This window comes from Balaenoptera borealis (genome assembly GCF_965194805.1).
Source record: "Balaenoptera borealis genome assembly, chromosome: 4".
Lineage (NCBI taxonomy): Eukaryota > Metazoa > Chordata > Mammalia > Artiodactyla > Balaenopteridae > Balaenoptera > Balaenoptera borealis.
The window spans coordinates 97,661,417-97,680,007 of NC_138861.1; the positions used below are offsets into that span (position 1 = coordinate 97,661,417).

The 18,591-nt window shown below is 36.4% G+C and overlaps 1 protein-coding gene across 2 annotated transcripts in view; it reads right to left on the reverse strand.

The window, feature by feature from the left end:
- TBC1D19 (TBC1 domain family member 19) overlaps positions 1-18,591 on the reverse strand; it is a 209,833-nt gene that overhangs the window by 128,441 nt on the left and 62,801 nt on the right. For both annotated transcript variants that reach the window (XM_082389264.1, XM_082389265.1), the window contains 4 exons: positions 14,407-14,481; positions 13,177-13,240; positions 11,959-12,005; positions 7,626-7,736 (listed from right to left, as the gene is read on the reverse strand). In XM_082389264.1, the coding sequence (XP_082245390.1) occupies positions 7,626-7,736; positions 11,959-12,005; positions 13,177-13,240; positions 14,407-14,481 (297 nt within the window). The remainder of the gene's footprint in view (positions 1-7,625; positions 7,737-11,958; positions 12,006-13,176; positions 13,241-14,406; positions 14,482-18,591) is intronic.

Consider the following 18,591-nt stretch of genomic DNA (forward strand, 5'->3'; position numbering starts at 1 on the left):
TGTATTTTTCATTTCAGTTATTGTGTTGTTCATCTCTGTTTGTTTGTTCTTTAGTTCTTCTAGATCTTTGTTAAACTTTTCTTGTATTTTCTCAATCCGTGCCTCCATTTCTATTTCCGAGATTGTGGATCATCTTTACTGTCATTACTCTGAATTCCATTTCAGGTAGATTGCCTATTTCCTCTTCGTTTATTTGTTCTTGTAGGTTTTTACCTTGCTCCTTCATTGTGACATTTTTTTTTGCCATCTCATTTTTTTGTTTTTTTAATGAGTGGGATTGTGTTCCTGTCTTACTGGTTGTTTGGCCTGAGGCTTCCAACACTGAGTTTGTAGGCTATTGGGTAGAGCTGGGTCTTGGTGCTGAGATGAGGACCTCTGTGAGATCTCACTCCGATGAATATTCCCTGGGGTCTGAGGTTCTCTGTTAGTCCAGTGGTTCGGACTCGGACCTCCCACTGCAGGAGCTTTAGCCCGACCCCTGGCTCATGAACCAAGATCCCGCAAGCGGCGTGGGGCGGCAAAAAAAATAATAATAATAAAATAAAATAATAGCAAAGTAAAAAATAAAATTAGACTAGGAAATTAAGATATGTTAGAAAAAATACAAAAATAAAAATATAGATGAATCAACAACCAAAAGATACATCAGTACCGCAATAGTGAAAAAGAGGAGGCAAAAGAAAAAAAAACGGGGGGAAAGGTCTTGGCTGTGGAGTGCAGGGCCTAAGCAAGGGCAAGGTTTGGGTGGTGGGCGGGGACTATACTTAGGACCCACAAGGCTGGAAAAGGCCCTGGGGGCTGTGGGGCATGGGGCTTAGGCTCAAGGAACAGAAGGTGCCCAGGTGTGCCCTTCCTCTGGTCTCAGAGAGCAGGTGACCTCACCTGTGAGCCCAGCAGGCTTCCTGGCTTGAGTGGGCGGGGCAAACGCCCTCCTCTCCTCTCCTCTTCTGCTCTTCCGGTCTGGGAGGGCCCCTCCCACCTGCCTCTCCTGATCTCCCCAGCCTCCCTCTTGTGCCCCCAAAGACCAGTGTGGCCAAGGCGGGTGCAGGGGGGCTTGGAGGGCAGGGAACAGGCCTGGGAGTTCAGCAGGCTCCCTGAGCCGATCCCCTGCCCTCCAAAGCTACCTCCAGGCTGCGTGGGTCCCTTTTGATATGGATAAGTCTAACCCTAATACTGTGAACTAGGTTTGAGGGCCATCTACTGAGGCATCATATGAGACTAACTGAGTCTCACCAAGTTCAGTATTCACACAGACAGATCAGGGTTACAGATAAACCATGCATTATCAGGTCAGACTCATTATCACAAGGTCACATGGTTGAGGAAACATGGGGACAACTATCCCTCATGCCTGCAGACATTAGGTATAGTCACAATTTTTTAAAAATTTGCCACAGGCTTTTGGTTCTCCAATAGCTAAGAATGAATCCACACCAGCTCCAGGTCCCCTCAGACAGACAGAAGGCATAATTAGCCCCACTTACGCACATGCTAAAGTTTTTCATACATTATCCTTTCCCTGCTTCTTTATCTAGCAAACTCCTTCAAACTATTTCACATGGCAGTACCTTTGAGAAGACCTCCCACCACCTCTAGGAAAAGAATCTGTCACTTCCTCTTCTGTACAGCCATATCACTTTGTATAAACAGCTACTAATAGGGCTTCTAACATCTTTTAAAAATAACTTCTTAAAAATTATTTTTTAATGAAAGTTGTAGTAGTAATGTTTAATAGTTATATACTGCTTACTATTTTCCAAGGACCATCTATATGCTTTATATTTATATATAAGTTTCCTAGGGCTGCCAGTGGTACAAAAAGTACCACTAACTGGGTAGCTTTAAACAATAGAAACTCATTCTCACAGTTCTGGAGGCTAGAAGTCCAAAATCAAGATATTAACATGCTCTTCCTGAAGGCTCTAGGGGAGAATCTGTTCCATGTCTTTCTCTTAGCTTCTGGTATTGCTGGCAATCTCTGGTGTTCCTTGGCTTATAGACGCAACACTCCTGTCTCTGCCTGTCATATGACATTCTCCTTGTGTGTCTCTCTTCTGTGTCTCTTCTCCTCTTCTTATAAGGACACCAGTCATATTGGATTTTGGGCCTACCTTACTCCAGTAAGACATCATCTTAATTTCATTGCATCTGCAAAGGCCCTATTTGCAAATGAGGTCACATTCACAGGTACTGGATGTCAAGATTCAACATATCTTTTGGGGGGGGACACAATTCAACCCATAACTTATATCTTAACTTACTGATCTGCACAGCACTTCTATGAGATACTATTGTCCAGGGCTTCCCTGGTGGCGCAGTGGTTAAGAATCCACCTGCCAATGCAGAGGACACGGGTTCGAGCCCTGGTCTGGGAAGATCTCACATGCCGCAGAGCAGCTAAGGCCATGCGCCACAACTACTGAGCCTGTGCTCTAGAGCCCGCGAGACACAACTACTGAAGCCTGCGCGCCTAGAGCCCATGCTCCGCAACAAGAGAAGCCACCTCAATGAGAAGCCCACACCGCAACGAAGAGTAGCCCCTGCTCGCCGCAACTAGAGAAAGCCCGCACTCAGCAACAAGGATCCAATGCGGCCAAAAATAAATAAAAATAAAAATAAATAAATTTATATTAAAAAAAGATACTATTGTCCATATATTAAATAAGAAAACTAAAGCTCAAGGTTAAGAAAAACTTGCCCAAGGTCACACAGCCAGTGAGTGGCAGAGCAAGAATTTAAACCCAGGTTAGTTGGCTTCAGAATCTAATCACCTAACCACCACACTATACTATCTTTACAGGCAATAAATAGAAGTCAAATCAGCTAAAAGACTTAATGACAACAAAACAGCAGTTCTCTATTTATGCACTCCTCCCCAACACACACACACACAACACACACACATACACACAATCATAATTAGCCCACTATTCAGGAACAACCACTTTCAGCTTTTTTCTGGTATTTACACCCATATTTCAAGTAACAAGTATATATTGTTATTTTTAATTTATCAGTTTCAAATATCTACTAATTTTTTATAATAAATGAGGATTTTTAGCTCATGTACATTCTCTTCCATTCTCCCTCCATCATTCCATTATCAGTATATATCAATTCTTGATTAAATCCATATTAAGAGTTTACATTATTATTACTATTTAAAAATTATTCACTGCTGAGGCAAGGAGTATGCTATTAATATGTTTCCTTTCCTAAAATATGTATTTTTTTCATACAGTTTATAATTAAACCAGTTTTTCACTTATGCAATTTTCTGTAATCACTTACCTCCTTCCTCTACCCTTTAACAACTCTGAAAAGACCCTCCACAATACAATTTTGCATGTGGTTAAACCTGTCAGATCATCTTTACTTTTGGTGTTTTTCTTGCAGGCACTCATCCTGGAACCCTCCAACCTTCTGCTCCAATCTGGAATCGCTCTGCTTTGGTCCTGTTGCACAAACTTTGTCCTGGAAACTCTCTTCACTGTCATTTTGGAAACTGTTCTTCTCTTAGGTTGGAATCCCATTGCCTGGATCCTCTGTTTTGCTCTTTTTGTTTTTGATCTTGTTTTGGAGCATTTCTACCAATAGCTCCCTTAATAAGAGTAAATATTTGAGATCACATACATCTGAAAATGTCTATTTCAAATTCTCATTTGATTGACTGTTGGTTACATACAGAATTCTAGGCTTGAAATCATTCAGATTTTTAAAGGCTTTACTTAAAAATCTTCTGGCTTCCGGTCTTCCTGCTGAGCAGTCAGATGCTTGAAACTTTATATATACTCTGTTTTTCTTCCATAAAAAGTTTTTAGTCTTCTCCTATTCAGGTGCCTTGGGTCTTCTTTCATTCACAGAATTGGGTACTGGGTGGGCCTTTTCACAATGAAGATTCCTGTCTTTCAGTTCTTAAAATTTTTAATCATTCCTTTACCTCTGTTTTCTCTATCTAGAACTCCTGTTGGTCAGGATTTAGCCCTTCTGGATTGATCCTCTAATTTAAAAAATAAACTTTTCCCTTTTATTTTTCATCTCTTTGGCTTTTTTGCTTTTGCTCTGTCTTCTGATAGAGATTTCCTGGGCTTTCTACTGATTTTTTTTTTTTTTTGGCATATCGTATTTTGGCATATCGAGTCCTATAAGCTCTTTTTTCATTTTCTAATGTTTTGTTTTGTTGTTTTAATGAAATTCTATTCTTGTTTAATGAGTAATATCTTCTCTCTGAGAATATTAATGCTTTGCTTTACATCTTCTATTGGGGAGAAATGGTTAACAACAGGCTAACCTCTTTGTCCATGTGAAGATAACCTTGGGTTTACCTTCTCCCAGCACTGTTGACCTGAAAACGTACTGGATCACACAAAAAAACTGTGGAGAGGAAAGCCAGCTATATTACTAAGCAATATAATTTACTGAAAAAATATGACCCTTGACTGGTAAATTACATCTGAAATGGAGGACTGTAAGTGGACTATAAAAATCTAATGGAAAACACAGGCCTTAGCTACCTGGTGTGCCTCTTGAGAGGACTTGGAAGCTATGCTCATGTGCATTATAAGAAATAGTTCCTACTGCATATGAGACTTTCCTATGCTGTGCCTATGTAGCCTTGGCACTTCCAACTGCATGCATTCCTTGTGGGGCTAGGAAGTAGCATCTGGTTGGCTGCAAGGACTTCCAGTGAAGATCTACGTGATATACTGACATGCCATGTTTTCTGTCCTGTATCATTTTGCAAATCTAGATGAACGTCGCACCAGGTTTTGGCCTATTGTATCTTGTGAGTGTAGATGTAAATTCAAGCCTGAAATAACTATTGGTGGCCATAATAAGCACTCATTCCCTAAATTGGCTATTTCTTCTTCTTTTTTTTGTTTGTTTATTTGTTTTAGTTTTGACCTATGCCTTTAAAATTGGAAGATTTCAAGTATCTGGAGATCCTAGGTTGGTCAGTTATATTTAGGGTTGAGGCGATTAACGACTGACTGGAAGCTCTGTCTGCGAAAACTGGGCAGAGTGTGGTGGACTTCACTGTGAAGCAATTATAGCCAGCCAGCTATTTTTCTTTTCTTTCCCCCGCCCCCGCAGCCAGTAAGGGTTCTCCAAATCTCTGTTAGCCTTTTCTCTGGCATTCTAAAGTTGGTGGAGGGTGAAGAATGAGAGACTGGTCAGGCATAGTGGTGGTGGCAGGGGACAAGGGTATTAGTTCACTATTCGGTCAACTTTCACTTAATTCCTCTGTTTTCAATACCGTGCCTCATTCCTGTTCAGCTCTATGTCTGAGGTCACTGAGTTTATAGCCTTTCTGATTCTGTTTCCGTAGTGATTAACACACCTCTGGTCTTCTGTGAGGGAGGAGGAGTCACCGGAATATGCAGGATGAGAAGAGTCTGGGGGTCTAACCCCTCCTGATACAGACTTTCACACAATCTCCACTTTCAGCCCTATGTCTCCTCAGCGACTCTATAACATGTGGTGTCTCCAATTCTTGATCCTTTCCAAAGTTCAAGGGAGAAAAATCATCTGGCTTTTTGTATCAGTCAGAGTCCCGTCAAGAAATAGAAACCATACCAGAAATGTGAACAGGGAAAAACAAAATAAGCAAATGCAGAAAGGAACTATGACTTCTAAGCAGGAGGGTGAACCAAGAAGGAACTAAGAACTCAGGAAAGGGTCCCCCAACGCCCTCAAGACTGAGATTCAGACTTTTAAGGAGAGGGTATGCCTGCCGCAGGAATGTGCAGACCAGAGGTGAAGAAAAACCTTGCCAGAGAGTACAGGCTGGAGCTGGTTGCCTGAGGGCTGCCAAGGTGAGTGCTACTGGGTCTTCTGTTTGCTGATCTGCTGGCTTCTGTACATGGAAAGTCCCTTTGTCCTGCTATTGTCTTGCAATGTCCCTCCAGAATCCTCTATTGACAAAGCCTAACATCAAGTTAGTTGGCAAAAAAGAAATGTTTATAAGGTCCAGCTCCAGTATAATAAAACAGAGCAAAAAAGGCAGATTTGCAAAACTACAATGAAGTATCACTTCACACTGGTCAGAATGGTCATCATCAAAAAGTCTATAAATAATAAATGCTGGAGAGGGTGTGGAGACAAGGGAACCCTCCTACACTGTTTGTAGGAATGTAAATTGGTGCACCCGTTGTGGAAAACAGTATGGAGGTTCCTTAAAAAACTAAGAATAAAGTTACCATATGATCTAGCAATCCCACTCCTGGGCATATACCAGGAAAAGAAAAAAAAAACTCTAATTCGAAAACATATTTGCATTCCAATGTTCATAGCAGCACTATTTATAATAGTCAAGACATGGAAGCAACTTAAGTGACCATCAACAGATGAATATATAAAGAAGATGTGGTATATATATATAATGGAATATTGCTTACCATAAAAAAGAATGAAATATTACCATTTGCAGCAATAGATATGGATCTAGAGATTATCATACTAAGTGAAGTAAGCCAGACAAAGACAAATATTATATGATATCACTTATAGGTGGGATCTAAAAAAATAATACAAATGAATTTATTCACAAAACAGAAACAGACTCACAGACATAGAAAACAAACTTATGGTTACCAAAGGGGGATAAATTAGGAGTATGGGATTAACAGATATATACTACTATATATAAAATAGATAAAAAACAAGGATTTACTGTATAGCACACGGAACTATATTCAATATCTTGTAATAACTTATAATGGAAAAAAATCTGAAAAAGAATATGTGTGTGTGTGTGTATAACTGAATCACTTTGTTGTACCCCTGAAACTAATACAATATTGTAAATCAACTATACTTCAATTTTTTAAAAAGGTAGATTTGGAGCTGAAAGATAATAAATTGATTACTGTCACACTTGTCATCCATACCTCCCACCTTTTAGAGGCATTAAGTCTTGACCATCTTCATGTTTGCGTCATTCTTCATTCTCCCATCAGCTCTCTATCTCAATACTTTAAAGCTTAGAGTTACAAGTTGTTTCTTACTTTCATCAAAGACAGTATTTACATTTCTGTGCTCCTTATCATTTTGGGGTAATTAACAAAAGAAGGAGTGATGGTAATTTCTTAACTCCTTTATCAGGAAATCTTCCCACCTTTCTATAATTACTCTATTTTAAAACTAATGTCCTTATCAAAACGTGACAGTCTCCAGAGCAAAGACAGCCTTTAACTCATCTTATGTTCTTTTATCTCCCTCAGTGTCTCACCATGTTATGAGCTTAATAAAGGTTGGGTGAATTAAATGAAATGTACATTCTTTAAAAAATTTTTTTATAAAATTCACAATTTGTTTCAATCAGTTTTATAGCCAGACATCAGGCACCCAAATTCCAACAAGGCTGTCTTATGAATCTATGCTGTTTATTAAAATAAGAAATAAGCAAAAGCATTTATAGGTCAAGGAAAGCTCATCTTTAATCCTACTAGCAAAGCAACTCACTCTCTATACAACATACTTACAATAAAAAAGAAACTTTTCATTTTATTCATTTATTTAATGAGCAGATTGTCCTACTGCTTTAGATATATGCCGCACTAGAATATATTTCTAATAGTTGCCCTCTAAAATATGTTAATTTATTTTTAAATGCCTATACTTACCAATTCAGGGATGTCTTTTACTTTTAGAGGAACTTGGATTAAACCCAAATGAGTCCTGAAACTATGAGAATCACCATTTTCATAATTTGGGTTGCGAAGATTAATTAATACCTTTAAAAACAAATCCAACATAATTGGTTAGTTTCTTTATTGACTATTTACACTTATAAAATTGGCAGTAATAATCTTAGTATATATCACAAGATTAAAAACTATCTCGGTTATGCATATACTTTAATTACATTCTGAAAACTATAAAATTGCATTAAAATGTTAAAATACTATAAATATGTTTTTAATTTAATATTCCAACAGATGATGTACCATATAAAACTAAAAAATTAAAAATTTAGTTAGAAAGAAAAACGTTCTGATGGTAAAAAGAATTGTTTGATTATAATATTTTACCAGGGAAAATGACAGAAAAATTTAAATTGCTTGATTGTAATATTTGCCAGGGAAAATTGCAGAACCAACTCTAACTCTTTCAAAAACAGATACTGGGGGCTTCCCTGGTGGCGCAGTGGTTGAGAATCTGCCTGCCAATGCAGGGGACAGGGGTTCAAGCCCTGGTCTGGGAAGATCCCACATGCCACGGAGCAACTGGGCCCGTGAGCCACAATTACTGAGCCTGCGTGTCTGGAGCCTGTGCTCCCCAACAAGAGAGGCCGCGATAGTGAGAGGCCCGCGCACCGTGATGAAGAGTGGCCCCCACTTACCACAACTAGAGAAAGCCCTCGCAGAGAAACGAAGACCCAACACAGCCATAAATAAAATAAATAAATTAAAAAAAAAAACAAAAAAAAAACAGATACTGACAAGGTTTATAGAAAGACAGTGAATAACATCATAAGGTTTTGCCGCTAAACCAAACCCAAAGGGAAAAAACATTTTTCAGAAGCCAAGCTAACAAGAAAGACGGATTTATATATTTTTCAAAATTAACTAGATTAAAAAAAACCTTAGATATTTGCACAGGCTTTACTCTAGGAATCTCACTTCTTTCAGTATGATTATGGAAATAATTAAAGCTGTTTGCAGAGATAGTGCAGAAAAAAACATCAAGGAAGTACTGTTCTCTTATAAAACAGAAAAACATGAGACAACTTAAACATTCCATTAGAGGAAATTACCTAAATAAATTATGTTTAATTCATACAAAATGCAGTGTAATATGCCTCAATTAATATCACAATATGTTTATTAAATTAAAAAGTTACAGTATAGTAGTATTTATTGCTGTATGATGGCATTATGAGTAATTTTTGTTTTAAATTTTCTTCTTACATATGTTTTCTTATTTTTCTAACAACACACATTTTGGGGAGAGAATAATAATAATTTCAAAAATATTTAAAAATTGAAACTGTTGAGGGAAAGAAACCACCAAGAATCCAAGGAAGGAGATTAGAATGACAGAAACACTAGCATATCTGAAGAAGGCATTCATAAACTGATAACTAATGGCTGATAAAATGGAATATGCTATAAGGCCAAAAGATTTTCCTAAAATTGCAAACACTAAATTGAAACTAAAAATATCAAAGTTATTTGTTTAAAAAAAAAAAGAAAAAAGATTTAGCAAAGAATCAACAGTGTTAAATACAGACTAATATAGAATAACACAATTTTAGTCTAATTACACAAATAAGGGATCATACTTGCATGGGAAACTCAAAAACACAGAATTGAAAAGAAAAAGAAACTACGAATATGTGGGCAATAGAAAAGAGAAAATATTAGAAAAGCAGAAACTATAACTAAGGAAGTGATTATAGAAAATTTGCTAGAGTTAAAGAAGAATCTCAGCATGACTAATAAAAGGATCAATTCAGCAACAGTCCTGAAGGCCACAGAACACTATGATTATTAAGGAGAAAACATAGTTAAAGACAACCATAAAAAAATTACATGAAATTTAAGTGTTAGAAAAGGAAAGAGTTTGGGAGAAATCTTTAATGAGCTAAGAGAAATAATGCTAGAACCATAAAGGCAGTTTCAAACCAAAGTAATTTTTCTTCAAAGTTAAAAAGATACTGCTTACAATTCTAAAGGCCTGAAATAATTTCTAACAATGTTCTATGCTGGCAAACTGGTATCAGAGACAACAGGTTCAGAAAAGAAATGAAAATAAAATGTGAAAGATTCAATCATTCGTTTACTCATTAACTCAACACATTTACTGAGCCATGATGTGCTAAGCACTGTTCTACCTGTTGGAGAGAGAACAGTTAAGGATAGGATCAGCTTGCAGCTGCAGCTGGTTTATGGTAGCTCTATCTTATCTTCACGGATACCTGGACATCTAGTAGTAACCCTCGGCCAAGATGGGGTAAAATGCACTAACTAGTCATTTATAATGTGCTATTTAATGTCCCCTGGAGGAACTCCATATCAGTTTATTTACATTGTTTATTGAAAAAAATGTACAGATTGCTGGTTTACATCTGAATTACCAGTGGGGTATAAAAGACCCCTCAGAAAACTTGTGCCTTGACTCCCAAGACCGAAGTATCTTGCATGTACCTTGGAGATTCATAACCCAAAGACAAAGTGCATCCTGTGCACCTGAGAAAGGGGCCTGGGAGATGTGTCTGGAAATTCCTATCTCTTTGTATTTGCATGTATTTTCTTTCTCTTGCTGAAAGAAAGCCTTATGTGGGTGTATCCTTGTGGGTGAAGTCTTGTTGAGCCTTTCCAGTTATCTGACTTGACTCTGTAATTGTTGCAGCAGTGAACAAAACTTCCAGCTAATAGGATAAGGCAGGCAATAAGCCAAATAGGAAAATAGTATGTTATATGATGCTAAATGCTATGAAGAAAAACAAAGTAGGAAAGGGCTATAAGGAGTTCCAACCAGGGGAGCCAGGGAAGGCTTTGCTGAGAAGGTGACATTTTTATGTGTGTGTATGTGTTTGAATTTTTTCCATGAATGTTCTTTTTTTTAATTGAAATAAAAAATAATTGAAATATAGTTGACGTACAATATTATGTTAGTTTCAAGTGTACTACAAAGTGATTTGACATTTGCATACATTGTGAAATGATCACCACAATAAGTCTAGTAACCATCTGTACCCATATAAAGTTATTACAATATTATTGACCATATTCTTTATGTTGAGAATGTGACATTTAAGCAAAGACATAAGGAGTGAGGGGAATGTACACACAAGTATCTGGGGGAAAAGCACTGAAGGCAGAGAAAACAAGGAGCAAAAGGCCCTCACAAATGGGCGGAAGCCAAGGTAAAGCAAGGAGGCTAAAATAGCTGGAGTAGAACAAATCAGGAGAAAAAGTAATAGGAGATGAACTCAGAGAGGTGGTGGTGTAACAGACCAAGCAGGATGTTTTAGGCCACGGTCATGACTTTGGTTTTTAAGTAGAAGGAGATAGGAAGCCACTGGATACCAGAAGAGTGGCTTCTTCAGAATTGTACTTACAAGTCTTCCTCTAGAAACTCTGCTAAGAACAAAAGGACAGATTCTAGGTGGGCAGCTTAGAAGCAGAAAGAGCAATTAAGAGGCTACTGAAATAGTTCAGACAAGAGATGGCTGCTTGGACCAGTGAAATAGGAATGATCGTAGTAAGAAGTGGATGGATTCTGGATATACTTCAAAGGTAAAGCTGAAAGGATTTGCTGATGGATTACATGTAAGGTACAAGAGAAAAAGTGGAATCAAAGACAGGTGAATTAAAATAATTAGTGAGTTGTAACTGCCTACTGAAGAGTTCCACTTGAATGCTCAATATGCCTCTCAAACTTAATTAAGCTCATCATCTTCACTAATGGACCTGTTTCTCCTCCTGTATTCTCTATCTCAAGGGCAAGTTACCTCTGCCCAGTTACCCAATCTAGACACTTAAAGGTTATCTTTACGTTTGTTTCTTTTTTTCTCATACTCCTTAGATCTAATCGGTTCCCAAATCTTCCTTAAAATCTCTCAAGTCTGTTGAATTCTTTCCATTTTGAATGCTGTTCTCTTAGTTCAGACCTTTATCATGCCTTGCCTGAACTACTAGAACAGGGAGGAAGTAAAAAAGGAAACAATTCACTGAGCACCTATATGTGCCAGGAAGCAGGCTACATGATTTACAGTCACTATTTTTTAATCAAATCTTCCTGATTTACTTCCCTCTAATTTTTCCACACTCCAATGTATTTTCCAAGAGCAATTTCCAAATATAATATAATCATGTTATTCCACCGCTTCAATGGCTCTGGGGCTTTTTACATGGTGATTCCTCTGCCTGGAGATGTTCTTATACCATCATTTCTTTTGCATTTTTACCTCATTAATAGATATATATATACTTAGTCAATAGAACCTACCTCGAGAAAATCCTTAGGTGCATAAACAGGCCTGAAAAGGCTTAAATCTAGAATTAATAAGATAGATTAAAACAAAATTTCAATTATAACATAAAAATTCTTATTAATAATAAATTTTAATGATTCTTTCATATGTTGCTATTCAGCTAGATTAATTCAAACGTTTGCAGAATATCAGTTATTTGTCATACATTGTGTTAAGTACTGGGCCAATAAAAATAAAAAGATAGTCCCTTCCCTTGACAGCCTAGATGACATACTCTAGCAGAAATAAAGAGTCCCCCCCTTTGATAAATTTGTAATAGATTATTTGTAGTTGAATTGAAAAACAATGTCAGTATAATATGAAAGTTCTATATGAGAACAGAGAATTCTATATGAGAATTCTCAAAGTACTTAGAATACAAACAATGCATTCTTAGTGAATTCCTGTAGTTGTATTGAACCGTTCTCCCTTTTGAACTTCTGTAACACACTGCTCCCTTTAATATGGCACAATTTCTTGCCCAGTACCCACCCCCCTCAACTTTTTTTTAAGAAGGAGTGGTGAGGAATTATGTACATGTCTACCTAAACAATTTTATATATGTATCTGTTTATCATAGTAAATGTTAGAGTTCTCACTCATTATATGTTTATAAAATTGATTGACTCAGTTTTAAACATTAAAATGAACCAAAATAAATTCTTAAAAACATTTTAGAAGTATTAAAACTGTTCCACATATACTCTGGTTTCTCTTCAGATCAAATAAATCTCTTGCCTTTTACTAAAGATTTTCGTGGAGAGAAACAAATCTGAGTGTTTAATAAATTTTTTGAGGCCTTGCTTTGGCAGGACTAGTAAAAAAAAAACAAACTTTTCCACATTTAATCCATCTTTAACATCTCAATGTAATTAAAGTTTGAAAAAGATTTGTCTATGAAATCCACTGAATGATTTAATTTACTCTTTTATAAAAATGTTTTCAACTGCTGCTTTAAAAAAAGATAACTGATTTAAATATCCTCAAAATAATGGAGAACACTGACCAAAGTTAGGAATTTTCAACTGCAAAGTAGAAGTTTAAGCAAAAAAAATCAGATGATAGTAAATTAGTGGAGAGGGAAAGTTGCTATCTTTCCAAAAAAATTGTTAATATTGTTATTTTGGATTCACAATTAAGGAGGCAATTTTTTTTTCCCCACTACCACATTTTGAAAAGAGTTTTACATATACCTGGCTCATCAGTTCCCATTTCATTCCATTTATTGAGAAGTTCTTTCTGTTCTCCAACTGGCCTCTAAAAAAGGTAATTTTAAAATTGGTTTCGTTTTGTGAAGTTAAGCAATGCAGCCGAAAAATAAGAATCAATACCTTATCTAAAAGCTTAAATAAGCTACCATAACACAAGAAAAAATAATTTCATTACATACGGTTAGCTTTTTTAGGGAATTACACTTAAATTACATTATTTAACTATTACATTATACGTAGTCTCAGTGGCTCAGTTACGATGTGGTGCTAATGAGTCCAAGAATAGAAGGCAAATGATCTGTGCTGGCTAGTAAAATTTCACAAAGAAAAACTGCTCCTCAGCCACATACTACATCTCTTACCCCATCCAGCAATCTCAGAAATGCACTGCAAGGGGGGCTGGCCAAGGGAGTGTGACCTTGAGTCAGCAGCATCATCTTCCTATATGCAAGACAGTATATTATACAATACTACATACTTAGACAGTTTTTCTATAAATTTATCTTTTTTTTTACACCATCCTTCTGGTGCCTTCAGTGACTTGTGCTTGGATATTATCCAAAGTACATTCACTATATCCTGTCCAACAGCAGGAAACAAATAGCAGGTTGGGAGAATGAAGTGAAGAGAAACGTTCTCTCCTACTCATGAGCAGCTATAAAGAATCCAGAATATTTCTCAAGGGGCTTTTCTCTCCTTTTTCACCTCTCCCCTCTCGAAGCCCAGAGTGACAGATAAATGTTGAGTATTAGATCTAAATAGCTCTGCAGAGATGACAAATCATTCAAGTAAGGAGACTAAAGGTAATTAAAATCTTTAAAGTGTATTTATAAGACAAATCTCCAAATCACCTATACTGCAGAGTCTATATTTAGTCTCAAGATATAGGTTTATTACAAAAAGCACTACAGCATACATAATAGAAACCTATATAAACTACATCCACATAATTGGCCTTTTACAGATTTTTGTTTCAAAACAAACTGATATACTAGTAATAAAAAAAGATAAATCTGCCTGACAGTTATTTCATGATACTTCCTAGTACTTGGTTCACAAAAAAATACTTAAATGTTAAAAGTACTTTCCGTACTCTGTGGTGACCTAGATGGGTGGGAGGGAGGTCCAAGAGGGAGGGGATATATGTATACATAATAGCTGATTCACTTCGTCGTAAAGCAACTATACTCCAATTAAAAAAAAAAAAAGTACCTTTCGTGCCAATGGGATACTCAGTTCAGTGCACATACTATTTAAACTCTTCAAAATTCTTTTTTCCCAACTTCCCTGAAACATAAGGAACAATCTATTATTATTTCTGGTTAACAGTACCAAAACTGATTTTAAAACATTAAAGATGTTATGAGCTATATAGAAATGGTGAAGTTGGTTGAGATTGGTTATCTTTATTCATTAGTTTACTCAACAAATATTGATTACTGCCTACTATGTGCCAGATACTATCCTTAGTGCTGTGAAGTAAGCTGTGAATAACAGAAAGTCTCCGTCCTCATGGAACTGACATTCTAGTGGAGGATGGGAATGAAGATAGACAAAAAAAATAAATCAACAATCAGATGGTGATAAACATTACAAGGGAAAACAGCAGATAATAAAAAGGTAAGTTAGATTTAAGCATTTTATAAATGTTTGATACTCAAGAATCCCATTAATGACCTAGTAAAATAAAATTTTACAGAAATTGTTACATTATAATTTTTCCAAACATGATATTTTACCCTAAATACTTCATCATGAATTTTCTAAGAATAAGAACCTTCTCCTACATAACCACATTACCACTGTTACACCTAAAAACACTAACAATAATATTTCCTATTATCTAATATTTAGTCCATATTCAAAACTTTCCAATTATCCCCATAAATGTCTTTATATTTTTAAAAATCCTGGATCCATTAAAATTGAATGCATTACATTACATTTGGTTGTTATGTCTCTTTCCTTGTACCTTAATCTAGAGTGCTTTCATCCTTTTCTTTTTCATATTGACTTTTTTGAGGAGTCCAGACCACTCGTCTTTTATGTGTCACAATCTGGATTGGTCTTACTACTTTTTCACAGTATTTATTACATTTCTTGTAAACTTGAAATAATAAGTTAATTTTAATGGTCAGTCATAAATTGATTATCCATATATACCATATTTTAGTAAACTATTCTTTTTAATGCCAAGCTAAAACACCATAATTTTTTGGTCTTTTTATTAAAATATGCCTACAGACCACTTCTGACTCACTAAAACCAAAATAAAATAAGGCCAAAGCTCCAAAATTTAGACCAAATGAGGAGAAAAGGAGAGAACTATATATTACATTATCCATAAAGGACAGTTACAACCAGACAATAAAAATAGAATAATAATAATAGCTCCATTATGTGATTGTTATAAAGATTAAAGTACTTTGAACTGTGACACAATAATGATAATAATCATTCAATAATTGATAGCTTTTACTACAGCTACATTATTCAGAGCTTCTTCTTTAATACACATATTTAAATACATTACTCTCTATCTGGAATAAACCCTCCATGCCCTCCTCCCATCCCAACATACTCATTCCTGCATTATCTGAATAAATTTTATTCAGCTTTCAGGTCTTTACCTCTATTAAGGCTTCTCTTACCTGGCCCCTCATCCCAGATAATATTCGGTACCTTTGCTTATGGGTTCTCACAGCACCTCTTCCTTCACCTATCACAGCACATATCACACTTTGTCTGGCACGTAATAAATTCTCAATAATTGAACAGATTTTACCCTAAATTATGTTGCAAGCATTTAAAAATAATCTGATACAACTGCCTAAGCAACGAATGAACAGGAAAAAAATCTTCTATAGGAGGAATACAGAGCTGTGTGAAATGCATAAGGCTTAATTTACTAAATATGTAGAAATAGGTTTTCAAGAATAAAAGAATACTCTTAATATATTGCAGGAAATACTGCCCATACCATGTGACCCCGCCCCCTTCCCACCCAGGGCTGGCAACCTGGCCCCGCCCCGGCTGTGGCCCCTGGCTGCAGAGAAGTTTGAAACGCAGGTGCCCTGCCAGGGCCTGAGTGGCCATCCCCCCACCGCCGGCAGACCCGGAGCGCACTGTACAGGGGACACGGGCTCAATCCCTGGTCCAGGAAGATCCCACATGCCACAGAGCAACTAAGCCCGTGCACCACAACTACTGAGCCTGCGCTCTAGAGCCCGTGAGCCACAACTACTGAAGCCTGTGAGCCACAACTACTGAAGCCCACACTCCAGGAGCCCATGCTCCGCAACAAGAGAAGCCACTGCAAGGAGAAGCCCGCACAGCACAACGAAGAGTAGCCCCCGCTCACCACAACTAGAGAAAGCCCGCGCGCAACAACAAAGACCCAACGCAGCCAAATAAATAAATAAAATTAATAAAAAAATTTTTTTAATTGCATGAAATACCCCCAAAACGAATTCCATTTACTGGCTTATTTTCAACTCTCTCTCTTTTCTCTTTTTTTTTTTTTTTTAGATCCAAGACTTAAAATACATTTGGGTACATTATTCATGACCAAACTTTAATTATTAAAATATAAATATAACCCACTTTCACCCTCAACATCCTTATCCTCAATTTAACTAGATAAATCTTATTCAACATTCAGATCTCAGCTTAAAAATAATTTCCTCTAATAAGCCTTCTGTCACTTACTCCCCCAACTCCAGATTGTTGGGGGAGCAGGTATGAGAAAGTTTAATTTAAAAAACTGTAATTTTAATTCAGTCATTACTATAAAAATAAAATTTGTGTAAAGATTAAGAAGTCAATCCCTGAATTTGTATTACTTATCCTATTATATAAAGAACTAAATTTCTAGCTATTGAATTATGATTCCAAAAATTCTCATTTTCAACCACTAATAAGAGGGCTCTTGAGTTGATAAAAAGAAAATAACTCTAAGATATAAAAACAAAATTAAAGTTACAACAGACATCAATGTGTGGCTTATACACTGTGCATATTTTCAAGACTGCAATACACAATTTTAATACAGCATAAAACCTACTAAAAACTCAAACATGAAGTCCATTTAAAATAGAATGATACTTTCTATAATTATACCTTGATAAGATATTCTGAAACATATTTATCTTATCCTTTAAAAAATTCTTCTAACAAAAACATCTCTTCAGGTGTTTTCAATAAAGTACAATTTTAAGTGATTAATCATAGTTCTCCTAAATGGATATCCCACTTTACCAAGTATTTCAACTTACCAAATTTAAATTTAATGTTACATGTAATATATAGAGAAACTAGTTAAGAAAAAAGTTACAAAGAAAAGAAATTAGATATTAGAAGAAAGCATTCTGAATGAAAATAATTTAGGAAACAGAGCTATGTGATTTTCATGTGTTTACATATGTTATTTTATTAATCCTGTGAGATACGTATCATTACCCTCATTTTACAAATGAGGAAACGTTTTAAAAGAACACCTGAGAGTAGAATGGAAAAGAATATTAAGAACTGAAGCAATGCTGCACAAAGTTTTATTCAATTATCAGTTTTTCTGTGCTCCGCAATTAAAGCAGAAACTTGGAAATGGGGACTTCCCCAGTTTTCCAGTGGTAAAGAATCTGCCTTACAATGCAGGGGATGCAGGTTTGATCCCTGGTTGGGGAACTAAGATCCCACAAGCCATGTGGCAACTAAGCCCGCGCACCACAACTACTGAGCTTGCCCACCTCAACGAGAGAGCCTGCGTGCCACAAACTACAGAGCCCACGTGCTCTGGAGCCTGCGCACCATAACTAGAGAGAGAAAACCCACACACCACAACCAGAGAGAAGCCCATGCACCTCAACAAAGAGCCCACGCACAACAACGAAAGATCCCGCGTGCCGCAACTAAGATCTGATGCAGCCAAAAAAAAAAAAAGGAAACTTGGAAATGATCCAGAAGAGAAGAACAACTTAAAATTGAGAGAAGGAAAGAGGAAAAGATGTTCAATTCAGAAAAAATCAAATTTTTATGGCTAGAAAAGGGGGAAATGAGGGGTAACAGCTGAGTTTTCAAATAATGAAAAGACATAGATCCAACAAATGTTTATTGTGCACCTATTAAACACATATCACTAAAAGATGAATGAAACAGCATCCCTGTAGTGAGGGTGGGGAGGATAAGACAGAAACAAATAATATAAGCTGCAAAAAGTTCATAAGGGCTACACCAGTCTATATGTCATAAACCAAAGAAAACATAAAACAATAAGCAAGCAATAGGAAGCCAGGTATATCAAAACTTCTAGTTGACAACAGAACACATACCACTTCCTTGAAAATCCTAAAAATAATGAAAGAAAAGCGACCCCAGTGGTTGGCCACTTCCCTATTCCCT